At 38.9% G+C, this 17,746-nt stretch overlaps 2 protein-coding genes across 2 annotated transcripts in view; both read right to left on the reverse strand.

Annotated features, from left to right (window-relative positions):
* Positions 1-6,495: 6,495 nt before the first annotated feature.
* LOC139715579 (trans-L-3-hydroxyproline dehydratase-like) lies at positions 6,496-11,879 on the reverse strand. The gene is made up of 3 exons (XM_071627140.1): positions 11,402-11,879; positions 8,151-8,443; positions 6,496-6,759 (listed from the first exon to the last, which is right to left on the reverse strand). The coding sequence occupies exons 1-3, from the start codon at positions 11,877-11,879 to the stop codon at positions 6,496-6,498; spliced, it is 1,035 nt and encodes a 344-aa protein (XP_071483241.1).
* Positions 11,880-15,334: 3,455 nt separating this feature from the next.
* LOC139715580 (uncharacterized) overlaps positions 15,335-17,746 on the reverse strand; it is a 59,712-nt gene continuing 57,300 nt past the window's right edge. Inside the window, exon 4 of the mRNA XM_071627141.1 lies at positions 15,335-15,449. Within this exon, the coding sequence (XP_071483242.1) occupies positions 15,335-15,449 (115 nt within the window). The remainder of the gene's footprint in view (positions 15,450-17,746) is intronic.

Genomic DNA, 17,746 nt, shown 5'->3' on the forward strand with positions numbered 1-17,746 from the left:
CTTTTGTTTTGGTAAACGTCACTAATCGTCCCCCACGCTAGCATAGGAATTACGCGCGGACAAAGGCCAGCCGATTTCAATACAATACGCCCGCCCCCTGTCCGCTGAGACAAAAGGAGGATTAGTAGGTTCTTCCTTCTCAAGTGGACAAAAGACACTCTTCCAGGGCCAGGGACATTACTTCAGTTGCAAATACAGGATCTGGGACTAAAGAAGTCACATTTGGGAATGAATTACTGAGGCAGAAAGAGAAATTGCTAAGACAAAATTAACTGCTAGTATCTTTGGAATCATACAATTCTAGAAGGCAATTTTGTTATCATTTGAAAGAGGAGATGTTGCTCTAAAACTTTCTCACAGAGTCAAGGGAGCGTTCTATTGAAGAAAAACTGCGACTGACTCTTTTTTTCCATACTACACAAAAATTTCTAATAATTTTTTTGATGTATCAATTACTTCTGCAATATTTCAGGTTCAGATAGAAATTATGGCAAACTGACTACATGACATGAAAGAACAAACATTTCTTGATATATGTTGTGTAGAACTCAATTCAAAACAGTCAATAGTTTCAGAGATATGGCGGTTTTAAATTTCATTGTCGGTCCAATTTCGAAACATTCTAGCTTTAGGTAAAAGCTTCTGGCACGTTAGGGGTTTTGGGCCTGGCACATTAAGAGTTAATGTTTATCGATATCAATGGTTTGTTAAAACTGCTGGTTCTTTCGATTTACCCCAACACTTATTGATGAAACCTTGTAGCATGCACGGGATCAAAGTCCAAATACCGCCTAACTTGATCAGTACATACGGTTGGACTCGAATCAACTATCTACCGATTTAGATAGCAGCCATCGTATCTATTGTACTACATCTACTGACTTCCGCCCGACAGCTAATGGTGCTAAAGATTAAGGACAAAATTGGTCAGTATAATTATGTAACATTTCTACTTTGTTTACATACACGTCGTTTCGATACTCAGTATTCTCCTGTACAAGGGTATGTTACATAAATTATGATTGTTATTATTATCATTATTATTAGTAGTAATATTCTTAATCTTATTATTCTTATTATTCTTATTAGTATTATCATTATTAGCATTATATTATATTATCATATGCGACCCTGCACCTCAAAACAAACAAAAAGTCGCCAGACATGAATTTTTAGTTTAGACCATATTCTGAAAGAGCAGACTTTAAGCTTTAAAATGATGTATAATTCAAATCAAATAGACTCTTCTAACCTATCTAAATATTCGAAAGAAAGCACAAACTCAGGAAAAGTGTGAACTGAGAAAAGAGGCTCTGAAGTACAGTGTCTATTCAAGCGCTTAATCTTTACCAAACCGTGCTGGCTGTGCAATGAATGGGACAAAAAACAGGAAGTAAACCACCAGAGTAACAACAATGAAGTGATTATCAGATTAAAGTGAAATTAAGCATGCCTCATTAACACATTCTGTCCATAATTAATGCCAACTTTCAAAGCAGTACCATTATCCTTTCAAAAGTTATTAGAGTTGAAAGTGAAGAGTGTGGACAAAGTTTTTTTCAGAAATGAAAAAGGGATTCTAAAGACACACCTAATCACACTATTCTACCAAAAATGTTCGAGATAAACTGCTAAAAAACACACTTTCCTGGCCGTTTTATGATACCAAATTTTAGCATAATGTAAAGACCCGCTCTTTCAGAAAATCTGAAAAAGTCAAGTTCGGCTAGGTTGACCTATTTCACTTATTTTCAGTCCTCACGCAAAATCAGTGTGTGCGACTTTATGTTCGTTTTGAGGTGCAAGGTCACATATTATAATATTATTTTTAATATTATTCTCATTATTATTACCACTCACAGGACAGGTGGCGACAAAACAAAACACATGCAAGGGCTTTCACCTGTGGAACCATGCGGTCTGTCGTATAAAAAGACACATACGATAATAATACTCAAACAGTTTTCCCATTTCAAACCAAAAAATGGTGCACTGTGTAGTCTTGAGACAGCATTTACATTGAAACCGGTCGGATTCCCATGTCATTTCATTCCATTTCATGTCATTAAATTCCATTCCATTTCTCCAACATAGTTTGTAAACACATAATTACTCAAATCATTCAACATCTTAAGGACAACGCTGTGATTATAGAAATACAGTAGGTGTTGTGAATATTTTGTATAAGAAAATTAATACTGAATCAACAATAAAGAAAATGGAGGGAACTGCTAAAAAAGAGAATTCGTTATAGTTTGCAGTCTCCTTGTAAACATTTGAAGACCTGAATATAAGAACGACCCAAGTCCAACTTTTGCCCAATCTCAGTTTGACATGGGAAATTGTAGCTTATGCGTGGACTCATCTTGTGTATAAATGATCAATTCCAAGGTTAATGGTATCCCCTTCTCTAATCCAAACGGAACCTTTTGAAATTCATGTGTGTCGCGATTTTCCCAATTTTTTGTGTTGTTTTGTTTGTCGAGACATAAATGTGTATGTGTGTGTGTGTGTGTGTGTGCGCGCGCGCGCGTGCACACAATCCCACGTCATGATGAAACGAACACAAGGCAATTATCTTGTGAAAAGAAAAATGCCAGGAACAGAACAGAGAAGAACAGGACGATCTTACAGAGGTCATTGGTAAAATGGTAAAGGAAGAGGGTTCGAAGGGTCATAACTATTCAACACAATTCAACACAATTCTAACTATTCGAGGTACGAAAATTGAATTGAATTGATACTGAAACTGTGCTGGTCTTTAAACTTGAGACACAGTGAACAGTTCCAGCTGTTTATTTGCATATTTCCCATCACATCTGAACATGTACTTAACAAAAAAGAAGAAAAATATACAAACAAGCAATTTATTGCAAAATACTCAAAATTGATAATTCAATTCAATTCAATTCAAGGTTTATTTCATTTTTCGACAAAACATATAAGTCACACTTCTTTTGACAACAGTGAATAAAGTAAACAAAACATTATGTATCAAAAGAATGTACAACAATTGAGAACCTTATCGTAATTATACATTGTAGTAAAAAAGAAGCAGAAGTGATCGAAATGAATTACATGTATAACTTTGCTTAAAGTGCGAAAAATGGAGAGACCCACTAAACGACAGAGCTTGTAGAATGTGGGCCCCTCTGTAATAATAACATCAATGGGAAGATGAGTTGATGCATCATAAATACAAAAGGAAAAAAAAAAAGAAAGAAGAAAGAAGAGGAAGAAGTCTGGAAGCCCACTGAGAATTAGATTCACAAATAAGTACACTTACTCATGTAGACGTGAACAACATAGGACAAGACTAGACAACAAAACAACTGCTGGAAGAAAGGCTGTACGGGACAAAACGGGGTGGACAAAACTAACAGACGCGAACAAACATGAAGCAAGACTAGACAACAAAACTACTTATGAAGAAAAGGCTGTATGGGACAAAACGGAATAGACAAGACTAACAAATAGAAGACAAAATAGAGACAGCGATCTTCGACAGAAGCATGTCAAGAGAAACAGATGATAGCTGTAGAAAAAAAAAGTGATTAAAAAAAAGTGATATTGTAACGCCTGAGAGGAGAAAAGCAAGGAAATGAAGGGACGTATGAATACGAATAAGACAGAAATTCAAGTCTTTGACTCTTTTGGAGATAACGTAGATGACAGCAGACATTCAAAATATTACAATAAACTCTTCAAAGAGGAGAAAAAGTGAGTAAGTCAGTATGTGAGAAAGAAGGCCAAATGGCTAGTTCATTCTGTAGGGTCATACGACTGCAATATAAAGGACTTCAGTCTCCTCTTAAAAGAATATATGGATAGGGCGTTTTTTATTTCATGATTTAAGGAATTCAAATAGTTTGGACCTATATAAATAAGTGTATTTTTAGCAAGGATCGTGCGTAAAAGGGGTAAATGAAATTCATTTGAACGCCTAGTGGGATATTCATGAAATGATTGGTTTTTTTTAGGAACATAGAATCAAAAATAGATGGAAGCAAATTGTTGCAATACTTATACATGAATTGGCCTAAATTATACAAAAACAGATCTTTAATTTTTTAGAGCTTGTTAGAGGCAAACAACGTGTTTGTATGAGAACGTACAGAGGAATGGCAGATAACGCGGAGGGCTTTCTTTTGCAAGAGGGACAGTCTTTCAAGTAAATTCTGATGCGTGTTGCCCCAAACTAAAACTCCATAATTCAAATGAGGCAATATTAACGACAAATATAACATAAGTAATGCTTTTTTGTGGAATATGAAATTTCAATCTATTAATAACACCTATATTACGCGATATTATATTACAAACATTATCAACATGTAATTTCCAAGAAAGTTTATCGTCTACAATGACTCCCAAAAATATGATGTTTGATACTCTTTGTAAATAAGAATCATCTAAAATTATGTTTGTGTTTAAACTATCAATAGGTTAGTCATTTCAGTAAAATTTGTCAGCATAATATATACACAAAGGACAATTCTCTATAACATGTACAATTATACGAAGGAACCGCTAAAGCAAAGCTTGTAACCGCGCGTTCAGGAAAAAAAAGTATTAATATAAATTCGTTTTGCAATGGAGATAGGAGACAAAGCATACAAGGACAAAACTATTTTGAAAGCTAAAAATAGCAATCGACGTACAAAGAGCAGAAGTCAAAAAAAATAGAGAAAGAAAAAAAATGGAAGAGAATAAGAGCTGATGGATAAAAGATAGCATAAAAATAAGCTAGTATAGGAGCATGACCTACATACAAGCAGTTTCATAACGAGTTCAAAGTATGATAAGTACTATAGTGTAGTAATTATATGGGAGCATAAACACGATAAAAACCGAAACCACAGGTAAAGCAAACATATACTTGAATTGATCCGTCATGCGTTGGAAGAGATCAATGTAAAATAACACGTAATCGTATCAGTCAGTTTTATGCTCATTCAGCAACATGTATTGGTTTTTGTTTGAAGATAAACAGAGAACAAGATTTGACTATATCTGCGGGAAGATCACTCCACAATTTGGGTCGGTTGAAAGCCATTGTTTGGGGGTTCTTTGAGCAAAGAGTGTGTGAGTACACGTGCAAGATGAAAAATAAAAATGTTGTGAATCACGACTTGTCATGATCTCCGCATGGATCCCGGATTCATCTCTATGGTGCATCACTACTTCCACATCTTATGTGGTACGCGGTATCGTTATCATCATAACAGCGAAAATTTGACTGTATACCATGGAAATATCTATCGTCAAAGGTGAAGAAAAGAGTCACCGTTATAGACAGAAAGACAGGTTCTAAGATATTTTTTTCTGCTTCTAAGAGTCATGGACATGTACCTCCCGATATATTATTTTTTGTGTCTGTGTGTCATATTATCGTAAATATGAAAATATATGAATAGTTTGTTCGCAAAAACCGATAAGACCATTATTTAAGATTTTGAGCTACGGTCTCTGTCATAAAGTACAAAATAATACCTTTTAAATGGTATATTGGTCACTCCACGTAAAGGTACATTTTTGAAGTTATGGTCAAAACAAACAAACTTTTTTTACTATTATCTCCATTTTTCTTGACCTTTAATCGCAAATATCTCCATTTGGCAAATATGGACTTATCGGTTTTTGCGAACAAACTCTTCATATGTAGGACACTATATGCGACCGTGCATCACAAAACGAACGTAAAGTCGCACACACTGATTTTGCGTGAGGACTGAAAATAAGTGCAATGGGTGAACCAAGCCGCTCTTGACTTGTTCATATTTCCGAAAGAGCAAGTCTTCTTTTACATTATGCTAAAATTTGGGGTCATAAAACGGGCAGGAAAGTGTGTTTTTAAGCAGTTTATCTTGAACATTTTGGTAGAATTATGTGGTTAGGTGTGTCTTTAGAGTCCCTTTTTCATTTCTGAAAAATCTTGTACACACTCTTCACTTCAAACTCGAATAACTTTTTAAAGGATAGTGCTACTGATTTGAAATATATCAGTAATTATGGAAAAATTGTGTTATTGAGGCATGCTTAATTTCAATTTATTTTGATAATCCCCTCATTGTTGTTATATGCAAGGTTTACTCACTGTTTTTTTTTTTTTTTTTTTTTTGGTCCCATTCATTGCACAGCCAGCACGGTTTGGTAAAGATTAAGCGCTTGAATAGACACTGTACTTCAAAGCCTCCTTTCTCGGTTCACACTTTTCCTGAGTTTGTGCTTTCTTTCCAATATTTAGGAGAGTCCATTTGATTTGAGTTATACATCATTTTAAAGCTTAAAGTCTGTTCTTTCAGAATAAGGTCTTAACTAAAATTTCATGTCTGGCGACGTTTTGTTTGTTTTGTGGTGCAGGGTCACATATGTATATAATGAATGTATTTCTTTTCAACCACCAAATCAACCATCAAATGATAGTGCTTCACAAGACTACGTCATTTTAGAGACCACCAGTCCCTCATTTCTAAACGCTGGTAGCCTGTCCCCTTACTCTAATCGGAACCCATTACTCAGTGCATCCCCCTCCTCAGCGAAGAAAGTGCTTCTCCCGATGAAGTGGCCCTTTCCGGCAACCTCCACCACCACCGCATCGTAGTTCCCCACTTTGGTCGTCTCCACGGCCTTCCCAGTGAACTCCAAACCGGAGACTCCACTTTCGAACCGCCGTACCTGATTAAGGTCAATAAGCCCTTTGTGGACCTGCACAGCAATTCGACCGGTCACTCCCGATCCGCATGGACATCTGGATACCTGAAACGGGATTTAGGGAGAAAAGGATTTCAAAATCTGGAAAGAGGAGAAAAATAAAGTTTCTCTTTTTTAGAATCACACATATCAGTATGTCATTATTGCTTGATTTAATTTTTTTTCATGTTTGTTCACGCTTCCGAAGATGTTCTTCCAATTCCATTCATTTAACTTTATTTTCATTTCCATTAAACAAACAGGGAGTATCATATTCAATGAATTAATTGAACATATTTGTAATAATATGTAATAATAATAAGTTGTCATGAGTAACAACATAATCGTATTTTTAAGGTATATATACATGCATAGTACAATGATAGGAATGGAAATGGAAGGTCCCACTAAAAGGCAATGTTTGTATGATGGTGGAACCCTAAGAAAATACATAAGACAACAAAAAAATGACTTAATGAACCTACAAAAAGTGATATTGAGAAGAATTGGGTACAAACACTGGTAAGAAAGTACAACAGCGGACATATACAAAGAAGAGAATGAACACAATGATATACGATATACGATATATTCTTTCCGGATTATGGTGCTGGTGATGGTTCTCAATGTCACCGAATTAAAATCGCAGGGAAGCAAATTCTCTTTGCCGGATCAGTATAGTGTTACACAGGGGAGATCGGAACACTTGCAACACGACAAGATGTTAGGAGTTGATATCAAGTTTTGATGGAGGAAAGAGTGACTAGTAAACCGTCGAGGCATTATTAAAGTAAGAGCAGGAAAGATCGATAGATGAAACCAAGAAAGAAAGAAAGAAATTGCGGTCTTTGGGGTTTTGATATCCAGTTTCACAACATTGCAACCAAATATAACATTGACATTTATCTAACAGGATTGAAGATATTCAGCAGTTTAAACATACGACTGCTCGAAGGAGAAATAATCAGCTTGATGTCCAAACAAAAGGGGAAGTCAAAGAGGTTTCGAAGACGTCATGGGCAGAAATTAGTCCCCCTCGACTTAGCCGCAATTATAGGAGACGTCACTGAGAGGTCTCCGAGGCCAGCTAAAGGCTTGAAAACTTGCAATGCAATCAACTTGCTGATTTAAATAGTCATAACGACTAGTAAGGAAGTGCATGTTTTTCGAAGAAAAATATTGAAATTTGAGAATGCCTAACTTTTGCACAATTCTGCAGATACTAATTGTTTTCTGTCTTATGTAATCGACAAAATTTTGGAGTGGATTTCATTTTAAAGTAGACACTTAATCGAATGAAACCCATCGCCTCGCGGAAATTTAACAAAGTACTCTGTCGTTGTCAGTGATCTGTGATATTATGTCAATATAATGATCATGACCATATCCTTTCTACACATTACGTACATTAAAATAAACATTTTTAGTCAATACTGGTGGTATACATCAGCGCATACCTGTCCAAGAGCCGACACACATATGTTAACAGAAGGCTCTAAACTCCATTCGTCTTTTCCATCCGTTATGATGGTCCCATACAGGGTAGCCAGATCCGTATCATTTGGATGACTCAGGTTCACCGCTGATCCTACCGCCTTGGCCACCGCGACGGCTGCCGATTGGATGTCTCTCATGGGTGACTTGCAAACGTCGAGTCCCAACTGGTCTGCGCTGACGTAAGCATAATATGCTCCTCCATAACCAATGTCCACCGTTACCGCCCCGTAACCAGCGACATCGACTTCCATATCTGATGGCATGACAAGGACGAAAAAAAAAGAAGCAATTCATTTATGCAGATGTCACACTATCCCGAAGTTGAAATAAGATGTATAAACATGAAAATGGAAATGTTTCCATTCGGCTGAGATCGTAGAGACATCGGGTTATTCGTGAGGGCATTGCTGCTCACAAAAGGTCATACTTGCTTTGCCTATGTAATACAGTACTGGTTGAGGTGAGGATTCAGCTTGTGACGTTCTGCGAGATGTTTAGAAACCACTCTATGAAATATTCAAGAGCTTACAATTCTAAAGGGAATCAAAAAGTTTATTTGATCAAAATCTGTTTTGAAATGACGGAGATATCTAAAAAAAAAAAAAAAAAAATAGAACAGGCAAACTGTGACAGGATGATGAAAGATATGTCAGACATTATATGTGACCGTGCACCTCAAAACGAACATAAAGTCTCACACACTGATTTTGCGTGAGGACTGAAAATAAGTGAAATGGGTCAACTTAGCCGAACATGACTTTTACATATTTTCTGAAAGAGCGGGTCTTCCTTTACATTATGCTAAAATTTGGTATCATAAAATGGGCAGGAAAGTGTGTGTTTTTTTAGCAGTTTATCTCGAACATTTTTTTTTGCAGAATAGTGTGATTAGGGGTGTCTTTAGAATCCCTTTTTCATTTCTGAAAAACCTTGTCCACACTCTTCACTTTCAACTCTAATAACTTTTGAAAGAATGGGGCTACTGCTTTAAAAGTTGGCATTAATTATGGACAGAATGTGTCAATGAGGTATGCTTAATTTCAGTTTAATCTAGTAATCCCTTCATTGTTGGTACTCTGGTGGTTTACTTCCTGTTTTTTGTCCCATTCATCGCACAGCCAGCACAAAGATTAAGCGCTTGAATAGACACTGTACTTTAGAGCCTCTTTTCTCAGTTCCAACTTTTCCTGAGTTTGTGCTTTCTTTCCAATATTTAGATTTGAGTTACACGTCATTTTAAAGCTTAAAGTCTGTTCTTTCAGAATATTGTCTTATCTAAAAAATCATGTCTGGCGACTTTTTGTTTGTTTTGAGGAGCAGGGTCACATATAGATATTTGGTAGAATTTCACCGAAGTCCAATCATTTAGCAAATATCTTTTACATTCGCTTAAAAGAGGCAAGGGACGGACGAAACTTCATTTCACCAGGTACAGAATTCAAACACGTATTCCTTGGTATTTACCAAATCTATGCGATGTAGCATATCGAAGAAGAGGTAAATATAAGTCATCAGTTTGTATTATGTTTCTTCAACAAAATATTTTTTTTTTTCATCGATGAAAGGACAATTGGTCAACATGATGAAGAAATGGCAGTTTCGTTGACGAAAGAGACCATACGACACTAGCTTGGCGCACCGTACTTAAAACTTATGTGCATGTACGGCATGTATGCGAGTAACCTTCCTGGTCAAATTGATTCTTACTCGGGGGGTATTGTTTGCTTCTTTGCTTCGTTCTCTTGTTGCCAGAATAGGGAGCTTTAGATTTTGACGCGCGGACGTTTGAGACGACGAGTGCGCTGGACGTTCTCCTCTCCCCTACGTTGCGTTGAAAAGTAACTTTAGATTACGTTGGGACGCAACGTATAAAAAATAAAATCGCGCCCCACTATGATCAGTGCATGACGTAGTTCTCTACGTTGCAAACTGTGCGGACGTAAAAATAGCCCAGTACGCGTAGTGAAAAACTCAGGCGACGCAAGCTGAAAATAGATCGACTTGACGCGCGCTTCTGCGCACTCTGAGAGCATGTTTTTTTTTTTTTCCTTTGAACGTCCGCGCTTCTAAAATGTCAAGCTCCGTAATGACAAACTCACAGCCAACTATGAAAACATTAAAATCATTCAGCAGAAAAAGACATACACGGTCTCACAGTCTGATAGTCATAGAACCATCCCCTTCCTCTCCCATGGTGTAAGGAATCTCAGGAATTCATGGATATTCAAGTTTGCTTTTTTATTTTTTCTATTTATTTTATTTTCTTGTCAAGAGACATAGATTCTTATGTGTGTTTTTGTATAATTGGAGGGGCAGGATTGCATCCCCTCAGCCCCACCACCAGCCCCCATCCCCCCATCCGGTAACACGACATTTTGCTCCTGAGACAATCAATTATTGTTCCTGTCTTAACTTGCTCCAGTGACCTATAGGGTTAAGGTTGTGATGGGGTTTTAGGTTTAGTTTGGTGTGAGAATTGTGATTGTGATTATGGCCTTAGGTTAGGGTCATGGTTGTGGATAGAATTTAGCTTTAATAGCGTGCAAATATTTCGTGGGAGCAATATTCAGGAACAAATGTCGTGGAACCTCCGCACCCTTGGCTTTCACCTCATTTACCTGATGGAGTCAAGTTATCCATTATTGCTGATGAATAATTAACTCGGTATAGGTCAGCTCTGCGTTCCTGTCAGGGTGCCATAGTTTAGACTATTATTGATTTTTAAAAGGGTCTGAAATAGGCTACCTGTGAAAGGAGGATTCCTCATGAATAAATGATGAATACAAAATTCTGTCCTAGACCTTGACGGAAAACGTGAATACCAGCTGAGCCTCAGAGGAGTTGAATTCACCGATATTGTCTTGGAATATTATGCGATGGCACAGCACACACAATCATTTAGGTCCCTGCGTGTACACAGAGATTTTCTAACCACAACATTGTTAAAAAATGAACAAGATCTGAAAGTTAACTTACCAAAAAAAAAATGCATTCTTTTTATGCAACTTATTCATGAAATCACATCCAAACTACATGTGCATTCAACATGATTGTACATTTTTCATTATTATTAGTATAGTTGTGTTTTGTGAATGAGTCTGTGTATGTGTGTGTGTAAAAATGGTTATGTGGAATCAATCTGCATGTGTATCAGAGCTATGATACGATACGTGTATGCAATTGAGAATACCCAGCGCGACAATCTCCTTACCAGTTTTGAACGCAAAAGCTGGAACGCTGCGGAATCTTGCTTTCCCAGATCTCTTGGTTTGGTCGTCGTACTCCACGAAAGTTTTGACCAATCCGCAGACCCACTCTATGTTGACTTGCGTTTCAGGTGCCACAGGCTTCACGATCCCGAAGTCCACGGCGTAACGGGCAAGGGCCATGGTTCCAGAGCCGCACATAGCACCAAAGCCCTGGTTGCACATTAAAATAACTGCTAAATCTGCTTCATCGTGGTCGGGCTCTACGATTAGTAAGCCGTAGGAACCATTACCTCGGGGTGCGAGCAAAAGTGCCCGTCTCAAGTGATCGTAGTGGTCTCGAACGTGACGCCATTTTTCCATCAGCGTTTTTCCACAGTTCTTCGGAAAGCCAGAAAGAACCAGACGAAACGAATCCCCGCCAGCATGCATTTCTATCGTGTCAATCTTATAAGGGCTGGTGTTCATGGTAGATTCCGCCATGACGATTATATACCACTAATTGCTTAGGCTACACCTTGGTTGATAAGATGTGATCCTGACGAGATCCCGTCCTCAAATGATTGCCTGTGTCGCCCTGAGGCTGGATATAGTAAGCAGTAGTCGTTTAGACTTGCACATTGAGCCCGGGGTCACCGTGTTATGATCTTTTTGTTTTGTTTCCTTTAGTTTTGTCATTATACTGCGCATGCGTAAGTGTCGACTCCCAGCTCATCACCCAATTTTACTTCGCCGATTTCGTGGAAAATGAAGAAGAAATGTAACTTGTGACTGTTTATCTAGCTCATTGTAGCAGAAACAAAATTGCAAGCGAAGTACAAAGCTTAATATGCCCCTATCTCCTCTCCTAGACGACCTCTCTATTACGACTGTACATAATGGCAACGGTCAAGTCAATTCCTATGTGAAAAGGTGCTGTAATTTTTTTGTTTTTGTTTTTGTTTTTCTTTCTCTCTCTCTCTCTCTCTCTCTCTCTCTCTCTCTCATTAATTGATCTTGGAACAGTATACAATTGGGTTGACTCGGAGTATTTTTGTAGTCCATGCTCTCATCGTACGCTTATGTGTTCATTGAACTGCTGTGTTATTTGCCTTCATATTCCTGTCTAAGTATTTTGCAATTATGCACATCACACGCAGCGTACAAGGGCAGACTTCCTCAGTATACTCTACGGTGTAGGTACAATCATGATAATCATGACAATATATCTGATAAATTCTATTGCCGTATTGTCACACTCTACCATGTTAACTGCTGACCTGCTGACCATAGCGCCAGAATTATTCAAAAAATTATTGTTTTAGTGGTCGAAGGTATGATATGTATAACTACGTCAACATTTATCGGGGTGTAATAGGTAGTTGTGATTTGGAATCGAGGTGGGGGAGGGAGGGGTGGCGGGCAAAGCAGTCATCCAAAGAAGATGGATGTGTACGCCTCCTCCCATGGACACTCTGGGCTAGCATCGGACCGATAGAGTTGATTCAGTTGTCCATGTAAAAGAAGAAGGGACCTCGTCGAGTTGCGATGGATTGAAGTGTAGAGTATGGTCGGGGGGGGGGGGGGGGGGGGGGCAAGGCAATGAAGATGTACTCACCTCCCATGGGCACCCTGGGCTGGGATCGAACAGATGGGTTGATGCAGCTGTCAATCACGTACGTTACGAATTTGACAGCGTGTGTGCTCTTTGTGTGGGCTGTCATTTCCTTGGTTTTGCGCTGTAGACTTTGGTGTCGCGCTTCGATTTAAATCGCTGACTCGCCATGGCAAAAATTGAATCTAGCATGAAGTCACAAAAATCACGGGAATTCGCAAATGTCCAAGAAGTGTCGGGAAGAATACCATGGACAAATAAATTTCTAAGGTCTTTTTCGTCAATATGATAAATTATAACCTGACATAATGCAATAATGCTAAAACAACTTACGACGGAACTCGGTACTCCCGATCGGACAGGTTGAAGGCTCTTACGCTTTCACGATAATCACACCAAAAGAACTTCAATCAATCTAAATTACATTTTAGCATATTTCTTAATTTTTTCAATGCTTTTGTGTGTGTTTCATGCAATTTTGAGGGGTCTCATGGCTCACTGGTTAAGATCTTGTGATCGTTAGAGATTTTTTCTGTAAAGAGTTAGAGAGTTAGATAAGCAGTACCCTGCGGATGGGGGAGACAAGGACAGGTGTAATCACCATTTGTTTTGCGCGCATTGTGCCACCTAGCCGTATGAGTTGGTTGTGTACATCATGGCGGCCGGCCCCGCGCTGGCCGGCCCGGGCGGACCGCGCCGGAACTGCCCGCGCAGCGAGCCGGCTGCATCGAAAGGGGCCCCCCTGTGCTACAAAGGTTGACTGACGAAAAGGGCGCTTTATTTAAGAGAAGAAACTGAACTGAATTATCATAATCACAAATTACTCCAAGTCTGTCGTAAACCTGGATTTAGGCTTGCTTCGGGGACACCAATAATCCAGCTAGATTATGATTTGTGCGTGTGTGTGTGTGTGTGTGTGTGTGTGCTACTGTAGGCTTTAATAGGCAGCCCGCCATGGTGTAGCAAATTAAACAAATGCCAGCCAATAACAGCCCATTGAATAGCCACATTATGTTATCATATTTGGTCATATGAACCTAGCTGCTTGAGGGAATCAGAAAACAGGGGCAGATTTTTCCTAATTCTTAGATGGCCTCAGTTATATAGGTGGATGGTTATTGTTGTAATTCCTTTGTTTTTGTTTTTTCTTGACCTTTAATCACAAATATCGCCATTTGGCAAATATGGACTTATCGGTTTTTGCAAACAAACTCTTCATATGTGACCGTTCATCACAAATAAACAAACAAAACTTCGCACACACTGACTTTGCGTGAAGACTGAAAATAGGTGAAATGGGTCAACCTAGCCAATCCTGATTTTTGTTTATATCTTTTAAAAGCGCAAGTCTTCTTTTACATTTTGCTAAAAAACGGGCAGGAAAGTATGTTTTTTTAGCAGTTTACCTCGAACATTTTTGGTAGAATAGTGTGATTAGGTGTGTCTTAGAGTCTCCTTTTCTTTTCTGCAAAAACCCTGTCCACACTTTTCACTTTCAACTCCAATAACTTTTGAAAGGATAACGCAAATGCTTTGAAAGTTGACATTAATTATGAAAGGAATGTGTTAATGAGGCTTGCTTAATTTTAGTTTACACTGATAATCTTTTCATTGTTGTTACTGTGGTGGTTAACGTCCTGTTTTTTGATCGCGCAGGCAGCACGGTTTGGTAAAGATTAAGCGTTTGAATGCACACTGTACTTTAGAGCTCCTTTTCTTAGTTCACACTTTTCCTGAGTTTATGCTTTCTTTCCAATATTGAGATAGGTTAGGAGAGACCATTTGATTAGAGTTATTCATCATTTAAAAGTTTAAAGTCTGCTCTGTTAGAATATGGTCGTAAATTTAAAATTCATGTCTGGCGACTTTTTGTTTGTTTTGTGGTGCAGGGTCACACATGGTGTCAGGACTGGGAGATCTCTACAAATTTGTTTCGCTACACATTGGTGTCATGAGCGGGATAAGGAAGCAGCGGAATTCGAAAGCAGAAGGGGATAAATAACCAGCGGAATTTGGAACCAGGTGGGGAGTTGGGACCGGCCGTCTCGAAGCAGTTTTCACCAGCGCAGTTGTGGAGAAAACTGCAGTTTGAGATGGCAGAGGTGGAGCAGATGATGGAGGAATTTCGGGCTGAAACGGGTATGAGGCGGCCACCACCACCAGCAACGGGAAGGACTGCTGGATTGGGGCCAACAGAAGAGAAGAAGAAAAGAGCACCGAGGGTGGTATATCACCACCACAATGCGGTGTTCCGGAGGCTACAAACAGTACGGGAGGATGATTGGTGCTATAGCAGGGAGCTGTGCTGACAGTACCAGGGTAGATGTGACGGAAGAGGACGAAATCAGAGCCAGGGTGGAGACCACCGGAAGGAGGGAAACATCAAATCGACTTGAGAGGAGGAGCAGCAGGAGCATTGAGTTGCCAACTCAATAGGACCCAGATCACCCATCTCCAGCCTACAGAGGGGTAGAGACCAGAGAGTCAGAGAGGCAGTTCTGGCAGGCACGTACGGTTGGAGCTGGCGTTTGAGTACGGGATTTCGAGATACAGCACCGGTAGGGGGGGGGAGCCATGGAAATGCTGACGGTGTGTCTAGGAGACCATGTAGACAGTGTGGCCGGGACCAGAAGACCCCACCTGGGCAAGTCAGGGCACTCGCAGAGGAGGTGTTGGGAGCTCCGAGTATTGGAAGTCCTCTGGAGAAGGAGAAGGACGAACTAGAGGTTATAGCTGCGAAGATTCGAGGGGTAAAGCCAGCCAATAAAGTGGTGTCATCTTGGCCAGAGAAAGCAATGGGCAATTGATTATACATTGATATTCCCCTGTTTCAGAAAAGAAGAAGTCCTTTTACAATTATCAGAATTTGGCTTTGGAAGATTCAAAATCTGCTTTGAACGAAGTGAATAATTAATAAATCTTCCAGAAATATTATCATATATGTAATTAGGGAGAAAATTATGCAATATCTTATAAATCATCACACTCATATTCTTGTTTTATATCGGTTTTCAAGAGATTCCCGGCCCAAAATGTCATGAATTTTCATGTTAAGTAGAAACAAAAGAATATGGATTTATTCTCATAATCATACGACCCGCTCTATTCTGTAGTTTTTGAAGGGCTGACAGAGAACCTTGTGGAGCGGAATACCAGATAACGTTTGCGTAATCAAAATGTGGTAGCAGAATCACGGATTTACATATCAAATTCAAATTTGATTCATTTGCAACATGTCCTAATCATCTAAGTAAACCAATCAGTCTACTGATTTTCTGGCACATTTTATCTGCATGGATATTCCATTTCAACTCAGCGTCGATATGAATTCCAAGATAATTTACCGTTTCAACATTTCGAATCTGGGTATTTTTTTTTTTTTTTTTTTACATCTAGTGAATTATTACACCGTTAGAGCATAAATCTCGTCCCAAAAAGCATACTGACGGTCTTTGAATAATTGACCAATAATTTGTTCTGTGACATCCACTGATCCAAAACTTGCATTTCTTTGTTTAAAATGGACTCCAAAACTTCAACATCTTTGTTGGTGTAGTAGATGACTGTATCATCCGCATACAGATGAACAAGACATGACTGCAAAATGCGAGGCAGGTCATTAATGAAAACAAAAAAAAAAAAAACAGTAGAGGGCCAAGAAGAGAGCCCTGGGGCACGCCATGAGTTAAGTACATTTCATCAGACAATGCGTTATTGACCTTAGTCACTATCCTCCTGCCCGTCAGATAACTCTTAAACCCCTGAAGTGTACCTCCATTTATTCCAATTCTCGACAACTTGTCTAACATTACATTGTGGTCGACAGTGTCAAACGCTTTCCGTAGGTCGACGAATATTGGTTCTTTGGTTCTTTAACTAGGGTGGTTTCAGGTTTCTGGTATGCTTGTAAAAGTTAAAGGCCAAGTCTCGGCTGACGTTGCGCAGGTCATATTATGTAATTATACTTCGTTTCGGGTGTTCAATGCATTCCTAGCTGCTGTTGTTTAATGTACCACACATACTAGAGGTTGAGTGACCTCAATTAACAGTTTGTTCCAAACAGCCAACAGCCGTGTCAGCACTTCCCCCTTGTATTCTGAAATGATTGTGCTTTTCATTTTGTTTGTTGAACCAGTGTGTTTGTAATTGAGGACTCATGCATAATCTCGAGTTGATTGTTACAACTACCAAATAGGTGACCGATGTTTTCCATGCATAGACACAATCAAACTATACAAATCAAATTCCTCTGTTCCAGATTCCCGTGTGGTTTTTTTCAACCATCCACGGAGTTTATTCACTCAGGCAAACCGATCTTTAAGCGCTTTTATATCACTCCCTGCCTGCATGATATTGTACACAAGTTGTTGTGGTCGTTAACCCTGTTCCAGATTCCGTCTTCTTATGGTTATGCATAACCTCTATTATAGTCAATTTACGCACTTAACACCCAGAGCTGACTATTCTCATCAGTTTCCGATAATTTGTGTAATCACCATGAGCATTCATGTTCTCTTCAGTCAAACAAACTGTTGGATACCTCAGGTGCTCCTGCCTACTTTTAGTCCTCCAAATTCTTTAAAATTGGCAACTTTGATCCTTTAAATGATCTCAAATTACTCTTTGTCTGCATGATAGTGTACAGTCTTCTGTGGTCGTGAACCCTGCTCCATCAGATTCCTTCTCCTCTGAGTCATGCATAATCTATCATAGTTTATTACGTACTTAGCACCACAGCTGATTATTTTTGTTACAC

The sequence above is a fragment of the Diadema antillarum genome, unplaced genomic scaffold (assembly GCF_040938485.1).
Source record: "Diadema antillarum isolate AM-2024a unplaced genomic scaffold, OU_Dant_1.0 scf00000051, whole genome shotgun sequence".
Lineage (NCBI taxonomy): Eukaryota > Metazoa > Echinodermata > Echinoidea > Diadematoida > Diadematidae > Diadema > Diadema antillarum.